The sequence below is a fragment of the Halichoerus grypus genome, chromosome 13, assembly GCF_964656455.1.
Source record: "Halichoerus grypus chromosome 13, mHalGry1.hap1.1, whole genome shotgun sequence".
Lineage (NCBI taxonomy): Eukaryota > Metazoa > Chordata > Mammalia > Carnivora > Phocidae > Halichoerus > Halichoerus grypus.
This window is the reverse complement of record NC_135724.1, coordinates 37,132,011-37,155,765: the sequence shown is the minus strand read 5'-3', so window position 1 is coordinate 37,155,765 and position 23,755 is coordinate 37,132,011. Positions and strand designations below refer to the sequence as shown.

Genomic DNA, 23,755 nt, shown 5'->3' with positions numbered 1-23,755 from the left:
ATGTAGTGATCTCTCACCTTCTCTGTCATCTTAATAGCTGATAATGCTTCACCATCCTTCAACTCTGGGGAGATATGAAAGGGTAATAATCGTAAAAGCTACCATTTTTTAAAGCACAGGCCTCCTGCTAAACACTGTGTAAAAACTTTATTTACATAATTTCCCCTAGTCCTTAGAGTAAACCCATAGAGTAAATGTATTCATCCCCATTTTATAGATAAATAAAGGTATCAATTTACAGAGTTTACATGACTCTCCCATAGTCACATAGCTATGAAACAGTGGATCAGGAACTTTAACCATAATCTACTGGATCCCAAACTCCTAATCACTCTGCTACATTGCCTATTATAAAACCTACATAAACATGTGCCTTCCAGAAAGCTTTTCTGGACATTACTCTGCACTGCATCTACCACATACCTGTTTCCTGAAATTGCAAATCCTACCACATTATTTTTATTTCATTTTAATGATATTTTGAGCACATACTAGTAATAGGAACTGTGGTTGTTAATATTACCATTTTTGTATTTAGTCTATGCATTGTGGTTTTCTGTTTTAATTACAGTCTTCAAAAGAGCAAAAATTTTGTCTTTAGTCTCCTGTATTTCATCATGGCAGCCAGAATATGAATAATAAATTTTACATCTATGAAGTGCTTCAAAAATTACAGAGCCCTCTCTTATACATTATTTGCTCACCAAAGCTCTATAAGTTTAGATGTTATTAATTCCGTTTCACTGATAAGAAAATGCTAGCTCTGGCACATTAAGAGACTTATCCAAGGTCACATGCTAGCAAGGGCTTGCACACAGGCCTTCTGACACTGGGTCCCTTCTATTTTCCACCCCATTCCTCACGCTCCCTGTATCCACACCCTTCATGAGATGGTCTATAAACAGGAACTTAACAGCTGTTCTTAATTAAAAGATTTGTTTTTATAATTATTCATATTTGCTCTGGATTAACTCTGTGTGGGAGACTTTTCCCCATATTAACTACTTAATACAATGGGAAACTGACTCATTTGTAAATAGTCTACTGCTAAATTAGAGAAACACTTCTGTGTCCTTTCAGGTTCTGATGTCAAAGAAGACAAATAAATTCACTGTAGCTCAAGGGAGAATTCCTGCTGTCTTCCTAATACAATGTAGTTTTAAAAGCCTCAATGGTTTTCATCCATCTTCTCCAGTGAGGGAGAAAGGGTATTAAAATGTAATACAGTGAGGGCTTTTTCTGCCTGTCCCTAAAGCTCATCAAGTGCTGGGCTTGCTAGTGGTTTATAGGGACCCATTGTGGCAGGCAGACTAAAAAGATCAGAAACCAGCCCCGAACTTCCAACTCTACCCATAATTATATCCTTGATACTTACCATATTCATAAGCTTCTGGCATATTACTCTCAGCTCTGAAAAGACCCCCTGTGTAAGGGAGGGAGGGAGTGCTGTTAAAGGCTACCGTCCATACTTTGATGTCATGATCAATTACTGTCACTTAGCTATTAGACCCCTGATCACATATAAATAGGTTAAAATTTGTTTTGCTTATGTTTTTCTCAAGTACAGGAAATTACATATTTGATGCCATTTCTAGGTTTCATATATGAGGTCTAAATTTTTATTGGCTTGCCTGCTTAAAACCCTTTAATAGATCCCACGGCACTTGGTTTACAACCCAGACCCTTCGCCAGGCCTACAAGCCTATGCACGATCCAGCCCTTGCCTAGTCCTGTCTCAGGCCCAGTCTCATGGGCTGCTCCCACTCAATCCCAATACTTAGCAGCATCCACTTTAATCAGTCCCTAAAACTGCCTCAAGACCATAATACTAGTTCTTGCCTATGCCAAGAACATTCTTCCCACTTTACCCTTGCCCTGTCTGGCCACACACATGTACATTGGCTCCCTTTACATGTATGTAAAGGCTGCTTCTCTGGGTTCCAAACTCAGATTAAAGGCATCTCCTCAAGTAGTTCTCCCGTACTAGTCTCTATCACGGCATACTGTTTATTTCATTCTTACCATAACTGTAATCATTGGTTGGTCAGTTGGTTGGTTCATTAGTTTACCAGCCGCCCTCTCTGTAGAGCAGGGGCTTCTCTAACTTGTTCTTTACCATATCTCTGGGACCTAACACGGTGCCTGGCACACAGTAGGTACACAATAAATCTCTGTTGCTGTCACGGGATATTGATGGTGCTATAGGTATAAAATTCCCTCTCACTCTAAACAAAATTGTTAGTACTTCTCAGAAAATCTTTTTTACTAGTAAAATAAATATTTTTACTACTTTAAAAAAAAAATCACCTATTATAAATTAGCCCTTAGGTTGAACATTTAGTGTAGGAGTATAAAGTAGGTGAAAAAGTAAAATATTAAGCTTTACGTAGAGAGTGGTGGTAAACCTGGGTAAAGACAAGCATCAGCAATTCACTGACATGGGGAAAGCAACTGATGGGGGGGTAACTAAACTAAAAGTGATATTGGGAAATAATTTTTTTTTTAATTTTAATGTTCTCTGATCTCTTCCACTTTGTATTAGTTTGCTAGGGCCGCTATAACAAAATAACACAGACTGTGCATCTTAGACAACAGAAATTTATTTTCTCATTGTTCTGGAGACTGGAAGTCCAAGACCAACGTGCCAGTAGGGCTGATTTCTCCTGACATCTCCCTCCCTGGCCCACAGATGGCCACCTTCTTGCCTTGTTCTCACGTGGCCTTTTCTCTGTGCACAGACATCCCTAGTTCTCTTCCTCTTCTTATAAGGACACCAGTCATGTTGGCTTAGGGCCCCATTTTACTTTAATTACCTCTTCAAAAACCCTACCTCCAAATATAGTCACATTCTGGGGTACTAGGGCTTAGGGCTTCCACACATGAATTTGGGGGAAGACACAATTCAATCCATGACCCACTTCAACACTAAATCCACCAAATTGTATGCCTTTAATATTTTTAATGTGTAGGCTAAAACTTGACCCTTTTCAGTAAAGGTTGATTTGGAAAATGTAAATGTATTGCAACCTGTTGAAAGAAAAAAAAATTATTACCTACACTCACTGAAAGTGTCTCTTATTTATGAGTTTTCATTTGCTTGTTAACCCTGCTCCTTTTCTTCTGTAAAATGTTTAGGAGTTTCAGTTATAAAACTAGACTTCTGGGGTGCCTGGGTGGCTCAGTCAGTTAAGCATCTGCCTTCAGCTCAGGTCAGGATCCCAGGGTCCTGGGATAGAGCCACGTGTCAGGCTCCCTGCTCAGTGGGGAGTCTGCTTCTCCCTCTCCCTTTGCCCCTCCCCCCTGCTTGTGTGCTTGCTCTCTTCCTCCCTCTCTCTCAAATAAATAAATAAAATCTTTTTAAAAAATTTAAAACTAGACTTCTGAAAAAGCTATTTCCTTAGGATTCTAGAAATATGAATGTCACATGTCCAGTGCACATATCTGCTTGGCTGCATTGTACCCACAGAGGTTTACTCAGCATACTCAGATGAGAAATTGATTTTAAGATGAGTTCATTTCTCTGTGATAGATTCTAATACATTTTAAGTTTCCATGGAAAACAAGAGAGACACTACCAGTCTGATGAGGTTATTGGTGAAAATTAGCTAGTGTAGTACCAGACACATGGAAATAACACAATATTCATTCCTCGCTTGATTTTGAATAGGATTAAAGGCATACAATAAATATTTTAAAATCTCATACCGTAAAACCTGTTCACTATAATATGGTAGAAAAAAAAATGATAGCTCATGGATGTTCACAATATGGTTAAATGGATAAACTTCAGAATATGCTTTCTCCAAATGTGCTAAAATAAAGAACTTAGTGTGGGGCCTGTTCTCATATGTTGCTTGATACAATGATATATTGTGTGAAAAGGATATTTGGTGACAAATTAATGGCAATGTGCAGCTTTGGAGAAAGAAGAGAAGGCTGTCTCCGTTAGCTGACTCTTCCCTTTGTTTAGGATATCGGAGATGTCAAGTCCACCTAGAGCTTCTGTAAAACCCTTCACTGATTCAACTAACTGGGCTTTCTTCTTTTTGGTATACCCTAGAATACTAGCCAGTAACTAATCGTATGTTCTTGAGCAAAAACTAATTTATAGATGAGGAGATGATGGTGCAAAAATGCTTACACCATTAGAGGTAAAGCCTGGGTGGCGCAGTCGGTTAAGCATCCAACTCTTGGTTCTGCTCAGGTCATGATCTCCGGGTGGTGAGATTGAACCCCGCATGGAGCTCTGTGCTCAGCACTGTGTCTGCTTCAGATTCTTTTCCACTCTGCTCCTCCCCCCGCTCACTTGCTCTCTCTCATTCTCTCTCTCTCTAAAATAAATAAATAAAATATTTGGAAAAAAAAAAAGAGAGGTAAAAGTAAAAAGAATACTTCCATAGTCTCACTGTGTGCCCTGGCACTGCTCTAAACACTATATAATAATCCTCCTGAGAGCAGGAGGTATGTGATCACTGTATCCCCTGTATTAATAGGTGAGAGAAATGAAGCACAGAGAGGTTATGTGATTTCTCCAAAGTCACACAGCTAGTACCTAAGAGGGCTAAGCTGTGAATTCAGAAATGATCCAGTCCCACCTCACACCCACCCTTAGATAACATTCCCACCTGTATTCATCCCTAAGAGTAAGCATTTCTTCTGAATGGGAGCTTACCTTTTTTAGATACCATCTGCTTTCCTAATCTTTAAAAGAACAACAATAAAATGTGAACCAAAGAGAATTTGCCATGAATGCAGGTGGGGAAGATCTGATGTAGATAAATATGAAAGAGTATAATGACATTTCTATGAACTTTAGCACCTAGAAAGAGCAGATAAGAAATCCACATGCAGCAATTGAGTGTATCTTGATTTTCACTCTGCCAAATGTGAATAACTCTGTTCGATTTTAGACAGCATGGCTAGTGTTAAAGTGCTGTGTTTTATCTGTTCCCTTCTGATTTTCTCAGTGCTGAGGATGCATGCAGAGCCAAGAAGGATACAGAAGATGTGGGCCAAAGTCCATGACACTGCAAGCCAAAGAGAGCTAACCTGTATTTGTTCTTTTGTCCCACTAACGCTTAAGCACGTCCTGCTGTGTTCCAAGCACTGTGTTAAACATTCAAGATCTAATGGTGAAAAGATTGAACCATTCTTCCCTCAAAAAAGCTACAGTCTAGTAAAGGAGAAAGACAAGTGAAAAGGCAATTAAAATGGGAAGGGTACCAGGTGCAGGAAGGGCAGACAGTGCAGAGTGCCGAGGAGCAACAAACCCAAATTTAGAGGTCAGAGGCGAAGGTGGAAAATGGTCGCTAAAGCCAACAGCGGGATGAAGAGGAATGGGCCAAGTGAAAGTGGGTGGAGGAGGCAGAGAGATTGTTCAGAGCAGAGAGAAAATGTGGAACTTCTCCTTGAAGAACTCAACTGGGGAAGGATGCTAGAGTACCGGGAGCTTAAGGATGAAGCTAGATTATGCAGGACTTCCTAAGTCTTAGGTAGGAGTTTGAAAAATGAGAACCCATTGAAGGATTCTATGCATGTTACAGCCAAATTCATTTTTTAAAAGATCATTGACTACAGCATGCAAAATGAATCGGAAGGAAGAATAAGTCTAAAATGAGAGGAACCTGTTGAGAGGGCTGTATGCTAATTCCAGATAAGATGACAGTGGCCTGGAGCACATCAGTGACCCTTGGAATAGAAGGAAACAGAGGAATTTGTGAGTTTGAAGAAGGTAGAATGCATGGCCTTGGTGTTATAACATAGTGAGTAGGTAAAGTCAGGGTCTCAATAAAGGAGTTTGAAGGCATCCCTACAGAGACACCATTGTCATGGCCAATTTTATTACTATTATCCAGGAAGATTGCCACTTCATGATTTCCTGTCTTTTCCTTTCAAACCAGTCATTCAAGAGTCAACAGTTGAAGCTCTAAGAGTGAGTTCATTTCCCTCCCCATTCTTCAGTCCCATAAAATCACGTCCTGGGCCCCAGAATCACTTTGCTCCTTTCCATCCTGACTCTCTTCTGCTCACTGACTCCTGAAGGCCTGAACAAGGCTCCATTGCCAGAGCATTTTGCTCTCCACCTACTGCAAAAGGTAGGAAATAACCTGATAGGGTAATCCTCCGCTTCAGTGCAACTAGGAATGCCTTCCCAGGCAGTAATCCTCCTCTTCGCTGCTTGCTAATAGAAGAGTGGTACAGGAGGCCTAATGACCTTAAAAATAAACCTCTACTGATAAAATTCTGTTCACCCATTCAGACAAACGGAAAAATATTACGAGAAAACATGAAAGTATTTCTGCTGCCCTTTGGACCACATTATTATTTGGTTGACTGTCCCACCTGGGAAGTCATAACAGGCTTACAGAGAAACCAAAGAAATGTGAACACACCCTAGGTTCCCAGAAATCTTTGCTAAATCACAATTTAGTAAGCCCGACCTCAGCCGAGGCCACTTGAGTTGTCTAGAATGCCATTTTGAAATCACTAGCAACACACACTGGCCATGCATTGAAGGTAGAAAGTGGAGAGCTTTCAAAATAATAGATTTCCCTGCTCTGAAATGCAGGCTTCACAGCAGCCACTTTTTAATTCATCATGGTCTTGTAGCAAGATTACTGATTATAAAGTCTTGAAATGAATAGCCAGAGATGGAGAAAGTGTTGGAATCGGTATTTCTTTAATGATTTAGGGATTATTGGCCATTCATTTTCAACTATTTGTAATTGAAGTCTTGAAATAATGGAATTTATCAGAGGCATGCCTCATTCAACCTTGGATAATGTGAACATACTGAAATGGCACATGTGGACTCATAAATCGTGTGCATGCACAAAGGGGTAATGTATCACTCCACCCCTCATTCAGTCAGGGCTGGGGGAGGAAAGGCATGGAAGGATGAGTTATAGCTTACTAGACACGATCCCATAACTTCACGTCTTACATCTCCAAGAGGCTTTTCTTTATGTACCTTTACATTATTTATACTTGCTGGTCATTCATGATAAAAGATACTTTTTATCATGAGGTTTTTTATCAAGTTTTTTTATTATTTATTTATCAAAACACTCACAAATGTTTTTGACAAAGTCACTTTCTGACGAACGGATCATTGCCCTGGGCTTAGAGCAATGGGCCCTGTTGTCTACACAAACTGTGCTGAATTAGACATATTATTTCTAATACCAGTGAGAAATGATAAACATATTAAAATCAAATTAAATTGTTTCTTTGTGGAGTAGTTTTAAGTTTAAAGTGAAAAGAGAGTAACTTTTTTTTTCTTATTAAAGCTGTAACAAGAAATTTAGTTATTATTTTTAACCACTACAGAGGGCAGACATTGCATTCTAGAGACAAACTTCTGCTTTAAAGCATCAGTTCTCCAGAACCAACTCCTTTTGCTGTTACAGTTATTTTCTTACTCCAAGTCTTTTGTATGCTGACTGAAATCTCAATCTGTGGGGATTGGTACCACACATATGTGAGCCTGGAAATCTAGAATTTTCTGTGTTAAGGAATGTTTATAAAATATCATACATGCTATATGAATATCAGTTAAACACTCATATTATTTCCTGTATATGGTTTGCATTTGGGTTTTATTTCATGTGTTTAGATTTTCCATTTTATTTTCAAGATCTTCTAGATCCTTGCCACTCAAGGTTTTCCTTAGACCAGCAGTATCAATGTATCTTGGAAGCTTCCTTACGACTGCAGATTCTCAGGTTCTGCCCCGCCCCCCCCCAAACTACCCTGTCACCCCCAACTACAGATGAGAAACTACATCTTTTACAAGATCCCTAGGTGATAAGTATATACACTAAAGTTTAAGAAGCCCTACTCTGCCTGGTTGTTGGATGGGAGATGACATTTTGAAGGAGACATAATTCATTAATGAATCTGAGCAGGTTACTTAAGAGGCAAAATTATAAGAATTAACTGACTTTTGAGCACTTAATGTGCTCTAGGCATCATACTAACTTGATGTGTTTTACATGCATTATCTCATGTGGGCAAAAGGGAAGAGAAGACTTTTTCTGAGGATGGAAAAGTGACTTAGTAAATGTAGATATTCAGGAATATTCCAGGTAGTTATTGTAGTCCAGAGAAAAGAGCTAAATCTAGAGTGGAAGTGTTCAGGATGGGAACAGGTATAGTTTACATACTTGAGGAGTATAGACTGGAGCAGAGATGATGGAGACAGGAGTGTTTTATGAATGACCAAAACAAAAAAAGTTACAGTAATGGATTCAGCCAGCCAGTGAAAAGCTATTTGGAAGTGACATAGCCAATATTCTGGAAACACATAATGATTTTCACTCATCTTCTCACTTTAGAACAAATGTTAAAAGACTATGTTGCATATTTACTTTATATTTTAATACACATATAAATAATATAAGTGTATATTACTCTATACAGATTCAATTCTTTGCAATGGACAATTCTTACAACCTTAATATTGGCATAGAAGTGTTTTACTTTCAGTGTATAATCATGAGTATTGAATTTTTTTCTTTAAGAAACAGGCTTAAGAATAACAGGTAGGAACTATAAATGGAGGAGAATATATTTAGGGATGAGAGAAACTAGTTTCTAATCTTGATTCTGACCCAATACTTACCGTAATAACTGATAAACCAAACTATAATCAACTAGTCTGTTAACAGGACTGATGTTACTGTTATGTTTCATAGAATTCTTTTAATAGCATGCAAAACTTTGTCTTGAGTGAAGAACGTTCTGAAAATTGGGAAATTTGAATGCTTCTATTTGCTTTAATTTTTTAAGGGCTCAGATCATTCTTATTCTAGTATGAACAATTTCTATAATTATATGAGACAATAAACAATTCCCATTAATGTCATTAGAAGCCACTGCTGTAATTCCATTTTTCTAGAAGTAAATATAAAATGGCAAGTTACCTGAGTAGTAATATTATAGATAACAATTTGTATTAGTTATCTGTTGCTACATGACAAATTATCCAATAACTTAGCATCTTAAAGGAACAAATGTTTATTATCCCACAGTGGGTCAGGAATCCAGCTAGGTGCCTGTGGCTCAAGGATTTTCATGAAGTTGCCATTAAGCTGTTGGCTGGGGCTGCTATCTTATCTAAAGGCTCTACCTTTGAGCTTTCATTCACAAGGTTATTATTGGCTAGCTTCAGTTCCTTATCACATGGGTCTTTCCACAGGCTGCCTTATAACATGGCAGCTAGCTTCCCATAGAGCAAGGAATCCAAATGAGCTCAAGAGAGAGAAACCATACTCAAGATGGAAACCATGGCCTTTTTTATAGCCTAATGTTGGAAGTGACATTCCATTACTTCTGCTGTATTCTATTTATTAAAACCTAGCCAGTAAGCCCAGCCCGTACCAAAGGAAGAGGATTACACACAAATGTGAATACCAGGCGGTGGTGATCACTGCAGGCTGACCACAATTGTTGTGTTGTTGTTGTTGGTGGTGGTGGTGGTGGTGTTACATAGGGTCCATGCTGGGCGTAGAACCCAATGTGGGGCTCTAACTCACAACTCTGAGTTCAAGACCTGAGCTGAGATCAAAGGTTGGACGCTTAACGGACTGAGCCACCCCGGCACCCCACAATTGGCGGGGGTGGGGGGGTTGTGTCTTGCTCCCATGTTTTCTGATATTTAAATAAAAATGTTACAGGCAATAAAATTAAAGAGAAAATATTCTTTTATCAGATATGTTGATGAGAAAAGTCACTGTTCTTTGGAGTTTTCTTAGTAAGACATTGAATCAACTGAAGACAGGATTTATTAATGAAACTTCCTGGCCACATAGTAGATCATGTCATGAATCCAAGTCTGAGATCATTAACCTAACAGGGGTTTGTATAGCTTTCAAATTTTGGCACCAAAAAATTGAAATAGCAAACCCCCCTGGCAGTGATAGGAACACATCAGTCTTTCTCATTGCCTAACAGTCTCCTTCTTGCTCTGTTCTCAACAGTATGCTTGAGAGTTCAAACCGGCTTGATGAAGAACACAGGCTGATCGCCAGGTACGCGGCAAGACTGGCGGCAGAGTCCACTTCCTCGGTAAGTCGTTTGAGTGCGAGGCTGTCATTCATGTTCCCTGTTACCCTGATGGTCGGTGCTGACGGCAGGGCTGAGGAGGTGTTACTGGATGGCCTGCAGGATGCACACACGCCTTCCACTGCTTCCACTTGTCCCTCTCCAGCTTTGGTTCTGGTACCGCAGAAATCCTAGCTTCAGATACGCGGTGACAACAGTGCGGCACCAGCCCAGCCCCTGATTTCTCTGGATAATTCCTGATCACTTAAAAAAAAGAGCAAAGCGATGACTCAGATCCACAACTAGCTCAGATAAGTTTCTACTTTTATCAGCATGTAATAGATAAGAGAAACAAATAATTACGTCATGAAATCAGAGGGAAAACCGGGATCACAGGTCAAAGCTGCCATCTGCCAGACTTAACTACAGGAAGCCATTTAGGACATAAAACCTAGGACCTCAGATCTCTTCGTTAGCAACACAGATCATTTCTTTGTTCAAAGAAATGCTAATTAAAAAATCATAGAAAAACTTTATGAAAGCCAGACATTTTACCAAGCTTAACCTTTCCTACAGTCATGTATCTGGACATTAAAAAGCAGGCTGAGGTTTTCCATGTCTTTGTGGGCTTAGTTAATCAGAGCCAATTTTAAAAGCTTGGCATTCTTTAGTGGAAAGATTGTGATTTTTTTTAATTTGTTTAAAAACCAATTGAGGAATTTCTACAATATACTGTAGAGCAAGGAAAGCAAGGGGCAGGGAATCATACATAATCTGATCCTGCTTTTATAAAACAATGACAAATTAAACCTTCATTAAATAAATACACCCTTAAATATATACATATATTGCATGTAAATACATATGTAAACATAATACGTATGTAAAAGTTGACTCTCATTTGGAAATCTGAAAATCAGTCCATCCTTGTCATAAAAAATTCTCTTACAATTATAAGAAATGTTCATATTGTGTAAAAGAACTCATTTAATAAAATAGTACTTTGATTTTACAACAAAAAATACACATATAAATATACATATGTATATATGTATATACATATATAATCATATACCTTACTTTTATGTATATGTGTATTTAGTCAGGTTAATTTGTATATATATTTATATATATAATTGGTTAAGATTAATTGGTGTGTATGTGTGCATATATATATATGTATATATATACACACACACGCACATATGTATGTATATGTATGGCGAAAGCTATGACTGCATATACACCAGTTGCTAAAGCCAGCTGCATGACCAGGACTGATGGTATGGCATGAATGTGGAGGAAGGATGTATATATCCATCAACGTAAAATTACCTATATGAATAAAGAAATGCTATAAGTATGTTGATCAAAAGAAAAGAAAATCCTAGTAACTATGAGTTTAAAACTATGAAATTTTTAATTGTGCATTACAGTGACTGAACAGTAATTCTAGAGAGGTGTCTCAACAGGGAATTATTTTTTACACCCACCTATATTGAGAGAACCATTGCAATAGGGACAGCACAGCAAGAACGAAATAGATCCCCAAAATTTCAAGTCAGAAAGCTCCGAAACAGGGGCTCCTGGGTAGCTCAGTCAGTTGGGCATCAGACTCTTGATTTTGGCTCAGATCATGATCTCAGGGTCATGAGATTGAGCCCTGCATCGGGCTCCATGCTCAGCAGGGAGTCTGCCTGAAGATTCTCTCTCCTTCTCCCTCTGCCCCTCCCTGTACTCTCTTTCTCAAATAAATAAATAACTCTTTAGAAAGGGGGGGGACGCCTGGGTGGCGCAGTTGGTTAAGCATCCAACTCTTGATTTCCACTCAGGTCATGATCTCAGGGTCATGAGATCGACCCCCACATTGGGCTCTGTGCACAGAATTCTCTCTCTCCCTCTCTCCCTCTCCCTCTGCCCCTCCCCACCCCTCTCTCTCTCTTTCTCACTCTCTCTCAGATAAATAAAACTCTTTTTAAAAAAAATAAAAGTAAAACATAATTAAAAAAAGAAAGCTACAAAACTATTTTTTCTGTGTTTTGTGTATTTGCCTGCCAAAGAATTCCATTCTGCTTTTCTTTGCAGAGGTGTCCTCCAGATTCATAGAGAAGTTGGTCCTTAGGAGATGAATGGCAATCTCATGTATTTGCTTTTCTTGCTTTGATAGAAATAATTTTTTCTTTCACGTCTGCCTATCTCACGATCCCGGTCTTCTCGAGCACAGGCAGTTTCCCTTCCCAATGTTAAATAGTCAACCACACGTTGGTTTTACAGCAGCCAACTCAGCAGCGGAGTGCTCCTGACATCTCCTTCACCATTGATGCAAACAAGCAGCAGAGGCAGCTGATCGCAGAGCTAGAAAACAAGAACAGGTAAGGCTTTTTAGACACGCTGGCTGTTTTGATCAGTGTGTGCTCACTGAAAGCTTGTAGTTAATGCTTTAAAATATCCAGGTGTTTCAGCTGTGTGCCTCTTTAAAGGATGACATCTTTCGTTGGTGATGTGGGCTTCCGAGAAACGGGTCTTTAGATTTTAGATTTTCGAAAGCTTCATGAGACAATATATATATATATACAGTTCTGAGATCTCAGTGCAATCAATGCTTTCTCTCTAGACAGCCTCATTTCCCTTGTACCGACATGCTTGCTTTCGTTAAGGAGCTGGCTCGTGCAGAGACACATGGAAGGCTCTTCGGGGAGGGTCCTTATAAGGACCCCGGCCGAAAGAGGAATTTGGACTGACACCACGGGCCCCCAGTTGCTCAAGCCAAACACGTAGAGGCCCAGTCCATTGGCAGGCTTTTCTTTATTCAACGCAGACTGATTTGCAGCTGACCATCACAACATATCCCAAACTGCCCACTCCATTTCCACCATTACCACCATCCCAATCCAGCACTGTATAAAACACAAGTCATATCAGGTTATTTTCTGTTCAAAACCTTCTGATGGGTTTCTGTCACACTTTGACTAAAACCCACCCCTCTTACCATGGTCTACAAGGTCTGACCGGGACTGATTCCTGCCTACCTTTCCAACCTCAGCAAACCCTGCTCGTTACCCTCCTCCTTACTTCTTTCTTTATAGCCTCTGCACTCATTGCTCTGTCATCGTAGAGAGCTCTTCCTTACGGTCTCTGCATGGATGGGCCCTTCTCATTATTCAGGTGTCTGCTCACGAGGCCTAGCTAACCTTGCCATGACCTCCTACACCAGGAACCGCTCTCTATCACAGCTCCGTGTGTGGGGGGGGGTGTGTGTGTGAGAGAGAGAGAGAGAGACATCACTATCGGAAAAAATAGCATCTGTGTTTGCTTCCTTGAGTATTGTCTGTCTTCCTTGACTGAAGTGGAAGTTCTTTGAGAACAGAGGCCGTGCCACATGGCCCCTGGGTTCCAGAACCATGGTTAGAACGTTGTAGAAGCTCAGTAAATAGATACTGAGCGAGAAAATAATAAATAGTGGAATTAGATCTCAAACTCAATACTGAGTAAGTCCAACATGGGAGCAACTTGTATGTTCTATATTTCTTAGAAGAGCACCAAAACATCTTACCCTTGAATCCCATTCTTAGACACTGATGTAACTTCTGAGATCAAATTGAATAGAGGACAAGGTTGGGATCATTGTTTCATGCCTATAGAGTTTGACCTGAGAATTTGGAGATAAATGGTCAAAGTATTTTTTTTTAAAGTTCTATGGAGAGGGGCACCTGGGTGGCTCAGTTGGTTAAGCGTCTGCCTTCAGCTCAGGTCATGATCCCAGGGTCCTGGCATCAAGTCCCTCAGCAGGGAGGCTGCTTCTCCCTCTCCTGCTCCCCCGGCTTCTGCTCTCTCTCTCTCTGTCAAATAAATAAATAAAATCTTAAAAAAAAAATAAAGTTCTGTGGACAAAAATTTAAAGGAAGATACAAACTTGGTTGGCACATTTCCATGTTCTTAGAAGGAAAGATAGACTAAAGTGAAAACTCCCAAGCCCACAAATATCTTATCGTGGTTGTAGTGTTCACCTGCTCTCCCACCTCTCCAGAGCACTATTTTCCCTTCCAATCCTCTGCTTTCACTGAGCATGAGGAGAAATCAGAACTTCCCTTAAGGAAATACCCCAGGCAAGAATATCTGCCTCCATGTGGGATTCTAGAATCAGCAAGAAGCACCATGAATGTCCTCATGGCCCGGGCTGTCCTGTGCTACCACTCTTACTGCTTGTTTCCAAGATGTTTCTGGATAACAATATCAGAGAGAGAAGTTCATCCGGTCCCTTAGTCCTTTCATGGCCCATAGAGTTCCCCACCCCATGCCTGAAGAGCATCTAGTCCATCCTGAACACATTTCTCTAAACCAGTGGCCTCATGCCCTCCAAAGACCCCAGAACCACGTCCCAGAAACTTATCCAGGTCCCACTGCTGCACCATGGGAATTCACCCCAGGGATCCCATGGTCTCCCAGGCGACAATTAACCCACTAATCAGATCTCTGAGCTTCAGGAGAGGATAGAGTTCCTCACTTCACTTTATGACTACCCTAGGTAGTGGACATTTCAGCAGTAATCTTAGAAGATAATGCTTCCTCATAGCACATTTGGAGGAGCCAGTTGGGATTGGTATTAGGAGCAGCAGGACTCTTTATATTGTGATGCGGAAGTCACAGCCTGCATGGGCTAGACCTGTCAGAGCAAGTACCAAAGACGGAGGGAGTCGGATATATACAAGCTTTGGAGCCAAGCAGCCTGAGTTTAAATCACCTCTGCCACCTATTTGTTATTGAACTTGGGTGAGTCATTTAACTGGCCTGTGCTTTGATTTCCTTATTCGTGAAACAGATAATAGCAATACCCACATATAAAATAATTTGTATGAGGATTAAGTAAAATAAGATGAAAGAAGAGAGCATTTTTCCTGGGTAGAGACTAAGTACTCAATGCTCTTTACATATCTTACCATTATTTTCCTTATCAGAGCTGCTTCTCTCTTTTTCTTCCTTAGGCTAAATGCTGCGTCATGGTTCTGTCCTTGGAACCAACAAGGAGAACTAGTGGGAGTCGTAGAATATCAGGATGGTAGCCCTGGAGAAGATCTTTGAAATCCCAGCTTACTGATTTTCAGGCTGAGCTCTGTGGGACCCCGGGGCTCTGTCGAGGTGCCTGAAGAGCGGGGAGGAAGGGCTTGCAGCTCAGGGCCCACCCTTTCTTTCACCAGAGCAGCTCCCTTTTAACCATTTGATGTATTGAATTCCCATAGAAAATTTCTCTTAAAGAAAGGTTTCCACCATGGAACACCAAGGGGGACAGAAAAAGGTGGGAAACCACTGAATTTTAGTTCAATCTTCTCACTGTACCTGCGAGAGGTGTAGTGACTGATAATTAGCTTCTTAACTCTGGTGTGTTTATGAAGCAGGCAGTTGTAAATCAGCCTTTCAGATGGAAAGCCATCCCCCTTGCTCACCAAGTTCACCTTCCATTCCTTGGTGCTTTGTTCTTATTGTCTGTCTCTTGTGCATTTTGCTGGATGGGAGACTGACCCCTCCCCCAAGAATACGTGACTTGTAACCTTGTTTAATGGCTTCTAACTCACTTAGGGATAATTTGCCTTGCACAGGTCACCTATCCTTTATGGCCGGCCTAATGTTCACCTCAGTGCGGGGTAGCCGGGACTCCAACATCAATAATAGACTGACACATCTCACCCCGGACAGAGGTCACGCCAATAGCACTCTTCTGTCACACACTCAATTACAGTGAATCCTTTTAAAAGCACTTTCCTTCAAAGGCTACCCTCATCGAGATCCATTGTTAAGGCCGAAAATGTTAAGAAAAAGAAAAAGAATTTTGCCTAACGGGGGCCTTCTCAGATAAATCCAGCGAGAGGAATCTCATTCCTGCTGAGAGAATGGGGTTATTTAGTTTTGTGAAATGAACACCATTTATCCTTATTTTCCCTCCAAGCACCTCTAACTTGGTAGCTGCAAGTACTTTTCATGGTGTCACACTGTGATCATCAATAATCGGAAGATACATTTTTTGCTCGGCAGCAGTGCACTTTTCAAAGTTGAACACATTACCACAGCATTATATTACTTAGTAGAGAGATCATTAGGTCCTGGCGAGCACTCTCAGCTTGAAGGCTCCAGCGACACGCGCAGAGTCTGGACGTGCTTGCGCTGAGACCAGCCTTCCCTTCCCCATCAGCGCCCAGCTCCCCGCAGCCAGTAGCTCCTAAACACCGCTGGTGCGCATGCTCCTGCTCCTGAAGACGGGATGACCCCGCCCAGATGTGAGTATCCGGGATCCCCTGGAAGGTGACTGACCCTAGTTTCTTACCTTCTTCCTCTCTCCCAAGAGAAATCTTACAGGAGATCCAGAGGCTGCGGCTAGAGCATGAACAAGCCTCTCAGCCCACGCCAGAGAAGGCGCAGCAAAACCCCACTCTGCTGGCCGAGCTCCGGCTCCTCAGGTAAGAGAGGGAGCCCCAGGCCTCTTGGGGCATGCAAGTGACGGGGATCTTCAAAAAGTCCAACAGCGTCTAGCCAGAAAACAGTCCTCAGCCACCCGAGCTGCTGACATACATATGTGTGCTTTTTCTTTTTTAATAGCACGTCCCTAATTGCTGGTATTTGGGGGGTTTCAAGGAGATGCTGTTTATATTTTATTCTTTCATTTGCCACAGAGAAGGGGAAACAGTGCTTTTTAGAAACAAAATCTCTCACTGAAAAAAAAGGGGGGGTGAATTCAACTCTTCCTTGTTATTTGCACTGCCGACAACGTGTTTATGATACAAGTGATCAACAAAACAAATACATGAACAGCTAAATAAACATCACAGGTTTGTACACTTAAAAATTTACCTATAAGCCATAAAAAGGAGTCTGATTTTCTCTGAATCTTGGTCTGTAATAGCTTTACATGCTTAAAAAACAGACTTCAGAGCTTCTTGCTCTGCAAATGAATTAAAACACCTGGTGTTGTCTAGTCTGGCACCAGAAAACACTGAGATGGAAAGGACCCTAGAAGGTCATCTGGTTCCACCCCTGAATTTCAGTGCACTTCTCAGCGTCAGAAAGGTGGAGAGCAGCCGAGGACCTCAGCGCCTCCCACTGTGCCCAGGTGCGAAAGGGTGGGTGCTGAGGGCTGCCCGCCAGGCCGGCTTAGCACCATGCCTTGACTAGGGCACATACTCAAACCTGTTTGTGTAGCAAACAACACAAGCATAAATTCAAAGCCATTGCCTCATAGAAATGTCATATTTCACGAGGCACCTGGAGTTAGCAAGTATGACATTCTTTCCATCTTCCAGTTTGGGTGTATGCAAAATTCTGAGGCATACTTTTTATAGGAAGTACAGATGCCTCTTCTCCGAAACCCTTGTCAGAATTAGAGTGCCGTTTACTTCTTCCATACAAAACAACTACATTAAGCAGGTTCTGTATGGCTGTGTGTGGATTTTACCACGGATGTGTCTGGGGGTTCCATCCCAGCCCTGCTCTTCAGACATGTTAACATCCGGGCACCGCAGGCTACAGGCTCTGCTGCTCCCAGCGAGGCTCCACGCTCGCTCTTCCCAGGCTCGTGCACCTGGCTAGATGGCAGGCCCACCCAAGGCATGAGTTATAGAAGGGAGATCTATGGAAGCTGCAACCTGGGGCAGCTGCTTGATGTGAAGAGATCATGTCATACTTTGAAATAACAAAATAATTTAATGGAAGAATCAGAAATTCTTCCTTTTCAAATGGTAGAATCTCTGGTCCTACCTTCAGGGAGATGTGTTAGGAATCCTTGCACATCCTACTACACCATCTCCCAGAAGGGATGAACATGGGAAGAAGGAAAAGTGATATTTCATATCATCATCCTCAAAGGCATATAAAAGTAAATGCCTGCTTGAAAGAATCTTTGCCTAATAGGATTATGTAGGCCCTCCGGGCTCACAAGTTGCAAGTCTAACGTAGAAAGAAATATAACTGAATAAACCAACTTAGAGTAATCATTCATCTACACATCAAGGTATCTTGTCTCTGTCTAGAATGTTCATTATACCTCTTCCATTGATTGCCCCATTCTCTGTTGGAGGCATGATGACTAGGAATTTTTCATAAATGTTTTCATCAGATCCCCTCCTTAGCATTTGCTTTCAAAAGTCTTTGGTTCCATTTGGATGATGCAGTCTGAGAAGGCACCTTGATGTGCCTGGGTCACTGATGATAGTTTTCCAACTGATATTTCTTCCCTCCTTGACATTACTATCTTGAAAAAGACTGATAATTCTAACCACCCTCCTGGCCCTGCCTTGTGGGCCCTCCCATAGACCCAGCCAAGCCCAAACCTATGCTAAGGAGTCTGGCTCTGTGAGAAACTTCAGTATTTTGGGGACTCACTGTCAGCCGATGGCCCATACCTGAGGTCAGAGGCCTGAGGCCTGAGACACCTGAATCCCAACAGATTTGTTTGCCTGCCTCCATATTCTACATGTTACTTCTACCTGGATATTTCTCAAGATGCTGATAAGCCACTTAGTCCATACTAAGCACTTTCACAATTTGGGGATTTCAGAGAAACCCTGACATCCCAGGTTAAGAGAGCTCCTTTGGGTATTCTAACTTTTATTCTTTAGAAATTTTGGACTCCAAAACAATGGCCTCTTGCAGTTACTTTGGCCTTAGTTCACACTGAGGGGTGGCCTTGTGAAGCTGCCATGGGAACTCTTTGATAGAGATCTTCTCCCTCCATTGCAGCCTGCCTGGGTCTCTTATTGAGAAACCAAAAGGAGAAATTTCTTTCAGCTGGGGAACAGGTGAGGGGACAAAGGAACAGAGCTCTGCGTTTCATGAACACATAGTTTATTTTTATCTTAAGAGCACTATGACCTTTCTAAATAATCACATGTCCATTTGCACATTAGCCACAAGAAAGCTGCAAGCCAGGTTTGCAACCCAGATCTGGCAACTAAATGGGATCAAATGATGGACATTTCTGTGTGCTAATCTGACACTTCCTATGCACTAAGCTCTATATACACTGTCCCAGGTAATTGCTGTAACAAAGCCGGGAGATGGACACTATTATTATACTCTTTGTATAGATATGGAAACTGAGATTCACAGAAGCTAAATAATTTGCCCAAGATCCCGCACAGTGAGTAACACAGGTGGATTCCATCTCCTCTTCTTGGGTCTTAATTATCTCCTGCTGGTCTGTTCTTACTCAATTGATTCCTGGACTCTGGTCCATCTACACTGCTTTCAGATTTATCTTTCCTCATTTTATTATTCATTTAGTTCATTCAGCAAATATTTCTAAAATGTAGTATGCCTAGAATTGAGTTGAGAAAGATACTGTCCTGGTCTTGCAGAATGTGTGGTCCAGTAGGAAAATGACATAAATCAAATAACTGCACAAATAAGAAGATAATTATAAACTGAGATAAGTGCTATAAGGAATCTTACTTTTAAATAGAGACATAATTATCAAACCTGCCCTTCACTGCAGTCAGAAAAGAGTACCATGAAGAAGGCTTGTTTGAGTTGAAGTATGAAAGATGAATACATAGGAAATGGGGATTAAGGGTAGCAGAGGGGCTAGAACAGCTGATGAAGGGTCCCCTGGAAGAGAGAGACCAGATGTGCAATGACCAAATGGCAGGAGCGAATCTGGCACTTTTTTAGGAACTGAAAGATCGGTAGGCCTAGAATGCAGTGAATGAAGGGGTGTACGGTAAGAGATGGAGCTGAAGATGTAGGCAGGGGTAGACCATGATGCTGTGTGGCCTCACAGACCATCTTGAGGATATTGCTGTTAATCCTAGAACAGGGAGCCATGAAGGATGATAGTTACATATTGAGCCAATACAGTGAGTTAGATTGTAAAGTCAGACTCACATGAATCAGAGATCTTACTCCAGTATTGAGTTTTACTAATAACTTCAAGAATACAGGCAATCAAGAGGCACAGATGAAGCAGAGAAAGGTCTGGAATATTCCATATGGTCCCTGAGGTCTTTCCCTTCTACAGTTGGGTAGAGTTTTTGAGGGAAATTTTGCAAGTTTATCTACCGAGCCTTCCTTAAACTTCCACCACCATTTGGAACTGGGCATCTTCTTTGGTATCACCATATACAGCAATTTGTTCCAATTTTTATTGTATGCTCACCATCATTGTTTTGAACTTATTTATTTCTCCTCTCTCCTCCTCTTTCACCCAAGGATAAAAACCGTATCCTACTCATTATTTTATTTACAGTGTCTTAAAACAAAAGTGCTGAATGGATGTTTGTGGGATGAATGGATAAGCTGCAAAACTTGAAGGGATAGCTATAGAAGTGTGTTTGCAAAGACAATACTATCTTGTAAGATAAAGAAAATATTTATTAAAACTGTGAAGCGGGCGCCTGGGTGGCTCAGTCGTTAAGCGTCTGCCTTCAGCTCAGGTCATGATCCCAGGGTCCTGGGATCGAGTCCCACATCAGGCTCCCTGCTCGGCGGGAAGCCTGCTTCTCCCTCTTCCACTCCCCCTGCTTGTGTTCCTGCTCTCGCTATCTCTCTCTCTCTCTGTCAAATAAATAAATTAAAAAAAAAAAAACTGTGAAGCAACTAACTTCACACTACAAATCTCACAGGGGAAAAAAGTATAATTTCCATGTCTATACCTTGCCCAAAAAATAAGCATTTTATTTTATACCCCCAAAATTACATTATTTTCAATGTATATAAAATTATTCTTGAAGAAAACTTGCTAATATAAGGTGACTTTTTTGTTCTATTAATTAAAAATGAAAGTGTAATCGCTGCTGCAAGTCTGTAGTTTCCAGAGTTGAATTTAATAGACAAGTTTAATTTCTTAATTATTTTTGGGAAACAACATAAAGTTGAGTACTTTTTGTTTTACCACAAAGTGATATATTTTTAAAACTACCGTTGTCTCTTTTCACCGTGGTTTCATGAATGACAGTATATTTTTTAACTTTTTACTTTGAAACAATGTTAAGCCTACAAAAGAGTTGTAAGAATATCACAATGAATGTCCTTCTATACTTCACCTAGAGATTGCAAACATTTTACCACATCCTTCTCTATCTCCCTCTATATGTTAATATATAACAATTACATACACATTTTTGATGAGTCATTTGAGAGTAAGTTGCAGACATCATAACCCTTTACCCCTAAGTACTCTGTGTATGTTTCCTAGGTAAAAATGTATTCTCTTATATAACCATGGCACCATCATCATATTCAGGCAAGTTAATATTGATGTTTATTATTATCTAATAGACAATCTGTATTAAAATTTTGCCTGTTGTCCCAACATTGTCCTAAGAGAAAGCGGGGTTGGTTTTTCTTTTTTTAAGATTTATTTATTTAGTTGAGAGAGAGCACAAGTGGGAGGGGCAGAAGAGGAGGGAGAGAGAGAATCTCAAGCAGACTCCCCCCTGAGTGCAGAGCCCAATGTGGGGCTCGATCCCAGGACACTGAAACCAAGAGTCAGACCCTTAACCAACTGCGCCAACCAGATACCCCAAGTGAAAGTAGGTTTTAACACACATGCAAAATTAGAAATAATCCAGCAGAATCTCCGAATAAAAGGCATTCCTTTAGAGATGTAATACATTAAGCTCTATGAAAATAAAATCACTACTTAGTCCTTGTTTTCTTGTTCCTACTTGGAACCATAGAAGCTACACCACAAATTTGTTAATCAGACCCACATTTGGTAGCCGCTTAGAGAGGAGATTAAATAAACACTTATAGAGAAGATTAAATAAAGACATTATTAAGTGAATTTTTTAAAAAAATTGAATTCAATCAAATGCATGAAAGAGTAGATGTCAGGGGCACCTGGGTGGCTCAGTCGGTTAAGCGTCTGCCTTCTGCTCAGGTCATGATCTCAGGGTCCTGGGATAGAGCCCCACATCGGGCTCTCTGCTCAGTGGGGAGTCTGCTTCTCCTTCTCCCTCTGTGCTCTCTCTCTCTGGCTCTCTCTCAGATGAGTAAATAAATAAAATCTTTAAAAAAAGAAAGATTTGTTTTGAAAGATTACTACTATAAGAAAAAAGTACAGGGGCACCTGGATGGCTCAGTTGGTTAAGCGTCTCCCTTCGGCTCAGGTCATGATCCTAGGGTCCTGGGATCAAGTCCCGCATCGGGCTCCCTGCTCACGAAGAGCCTGCTTCTCCCTCTCCCTCTGCCTGCCGCTCTACCTACTTGTGTTCTCTCTCTATCTCTCTGTCAAATAAATAAATAAAATTTTAAAAAAAAAAAAAAGAAAGAAGTACAAATAAGTGTTTTTTAATGTTGATTAATTCTGAATTAATACCAGTTAACATTCTCTCATAGTTTTTAGATGCCTTTCTTAGTATTTCTTATCTACAATATTGGAATTTTACTGCAACCCTCTTCACAAAGTGCTCCTCTGACCAAAAATCCAAAAATTACAGAGCAATATCTGGAAGAGAACTGGAAATACATCAGAAACATTCTCTATCCTTCTACCAAGCCCTGTCGTGGGTATATTTGGAACATGATGTGCAGACAAGGTCAAAGATAAAACAGCTAGTGGATTTGTCATTGAAGAATATTTTTGAATGGAGCAAGGCTTTCAAAATTAGAATGTTGCAGCCCTGGAAGACAAAGGCTAAAATAAGTTACCATTAAAGTCTATAAAATCATGGTGTTCCTTGTCCTTTGGGACTCAGAAAAGAGGAAATTGTAAAGAAAATCAAAGGAAGGAATGCTCTGAGAGTAAGTCTTAAGTGGCAATAAAAGCCAAAAATACAAATATATCCAAAAAGAGTTGAGACGTGTTTATAAATTTTAAATTCATAAATCATTAGAGAAAGCCTGTATCAAAGCAAATTAGAAATGTTTCATTAATATCCATAACCTGTCCTCCCACAAAATATCTTTCAATTGGATGAGTCATTGACCTATGTCAGCATGACATTTTTATATTGTCAGTTTTTCATTCAGAGTCTCTGCTCTAGCTCCACTTAATACTGTGCCTATGCCACTGAGACTGGGCATATCCATTCATACATTAGCCCATGGTTAAAGCATCCACACATTTTTAAAATATAAGTTCCACTATCTCAAACTCAGACAAAAGCCTTTGGGACAAGGGAAAAACTTGTATGTATTATTCACTAATGATCATGAAATAACAGATTTGAAATTGACTTGAAAAATATACATAGACGTCAGAAATGTGAACCATTCATATTCTTCCCCATACTGTTTCATTTGTTTTCTCTCTTTCAAAGGTATATTTGGTACCTCTTAGTGTCAATATAAATGATAGAGTAGAGAGTGTCCTTTGTGGTTTCCATTCTTGCTGACAGTTTAATAGAAGTTCTGCAAAACAAACAAAATTAAACAAACTAATCTTATAGGTTATTTTCAGTTAGAACAATTGTGTAGGACTCCTTTATTCTGACTTTGCTTTATATAAAGTCAAACCCAAAGCAGAAAACTTAAGTTGACCATAAAAATTCTGTACTATGAATATTTCACCTCTGAAAGGCACCGCATTGCATATGAAGAATGGAAGAAATGAAAAATAAACTCTTAAAATCCAATTTCCAAATACTAAGGTATTGGTATTTCCTTTGAGATTTACAAAAGGGTCCTTGGGTTTGGAGGATCTATGGGATTGACCCTTTTCAGTAACAGTTTGGCTTTTGTTTGTTGTCTCAGGGAGCTCAGTGGCAGAGCACAGGGCCCAGAACAT

The 23,755-nt window shown here is 40.4% G+C and overlaps 1 protein-coding gene across 14 annotated transcripts in view; it reads left to right on the top strand.

Annotated features, from left to right (window-relative positions):
- Window positions 1-23,755, top strand: part of DTNA (dystrobrevin alpha) — a 340,154-nt gene that overhangs the window by 291,799 nt on the left and 24,600 nt on the right. For all 14 annotated transcript variants that reach the window (XM_078060439.1, XM_078060446.1, XM_078060445.1 and 11 more), the window contains 3 exons: window positions 9,981-10,068; window positions 12,319-12,416; window positions 16,380-16,493. In XM_078060439.1, the coding sequence (XP_077916565.1) occupies window positions 9,981-10,068; window positions 12,319-12,416; window positions 16,380-16,493 (300 nt within the window). The remainder of the gene's footprint in view (window positions 1-9,980; window positions 10,069-12,318; window positions 12,417-16,379; window positions 16,494-23,755) is intronic.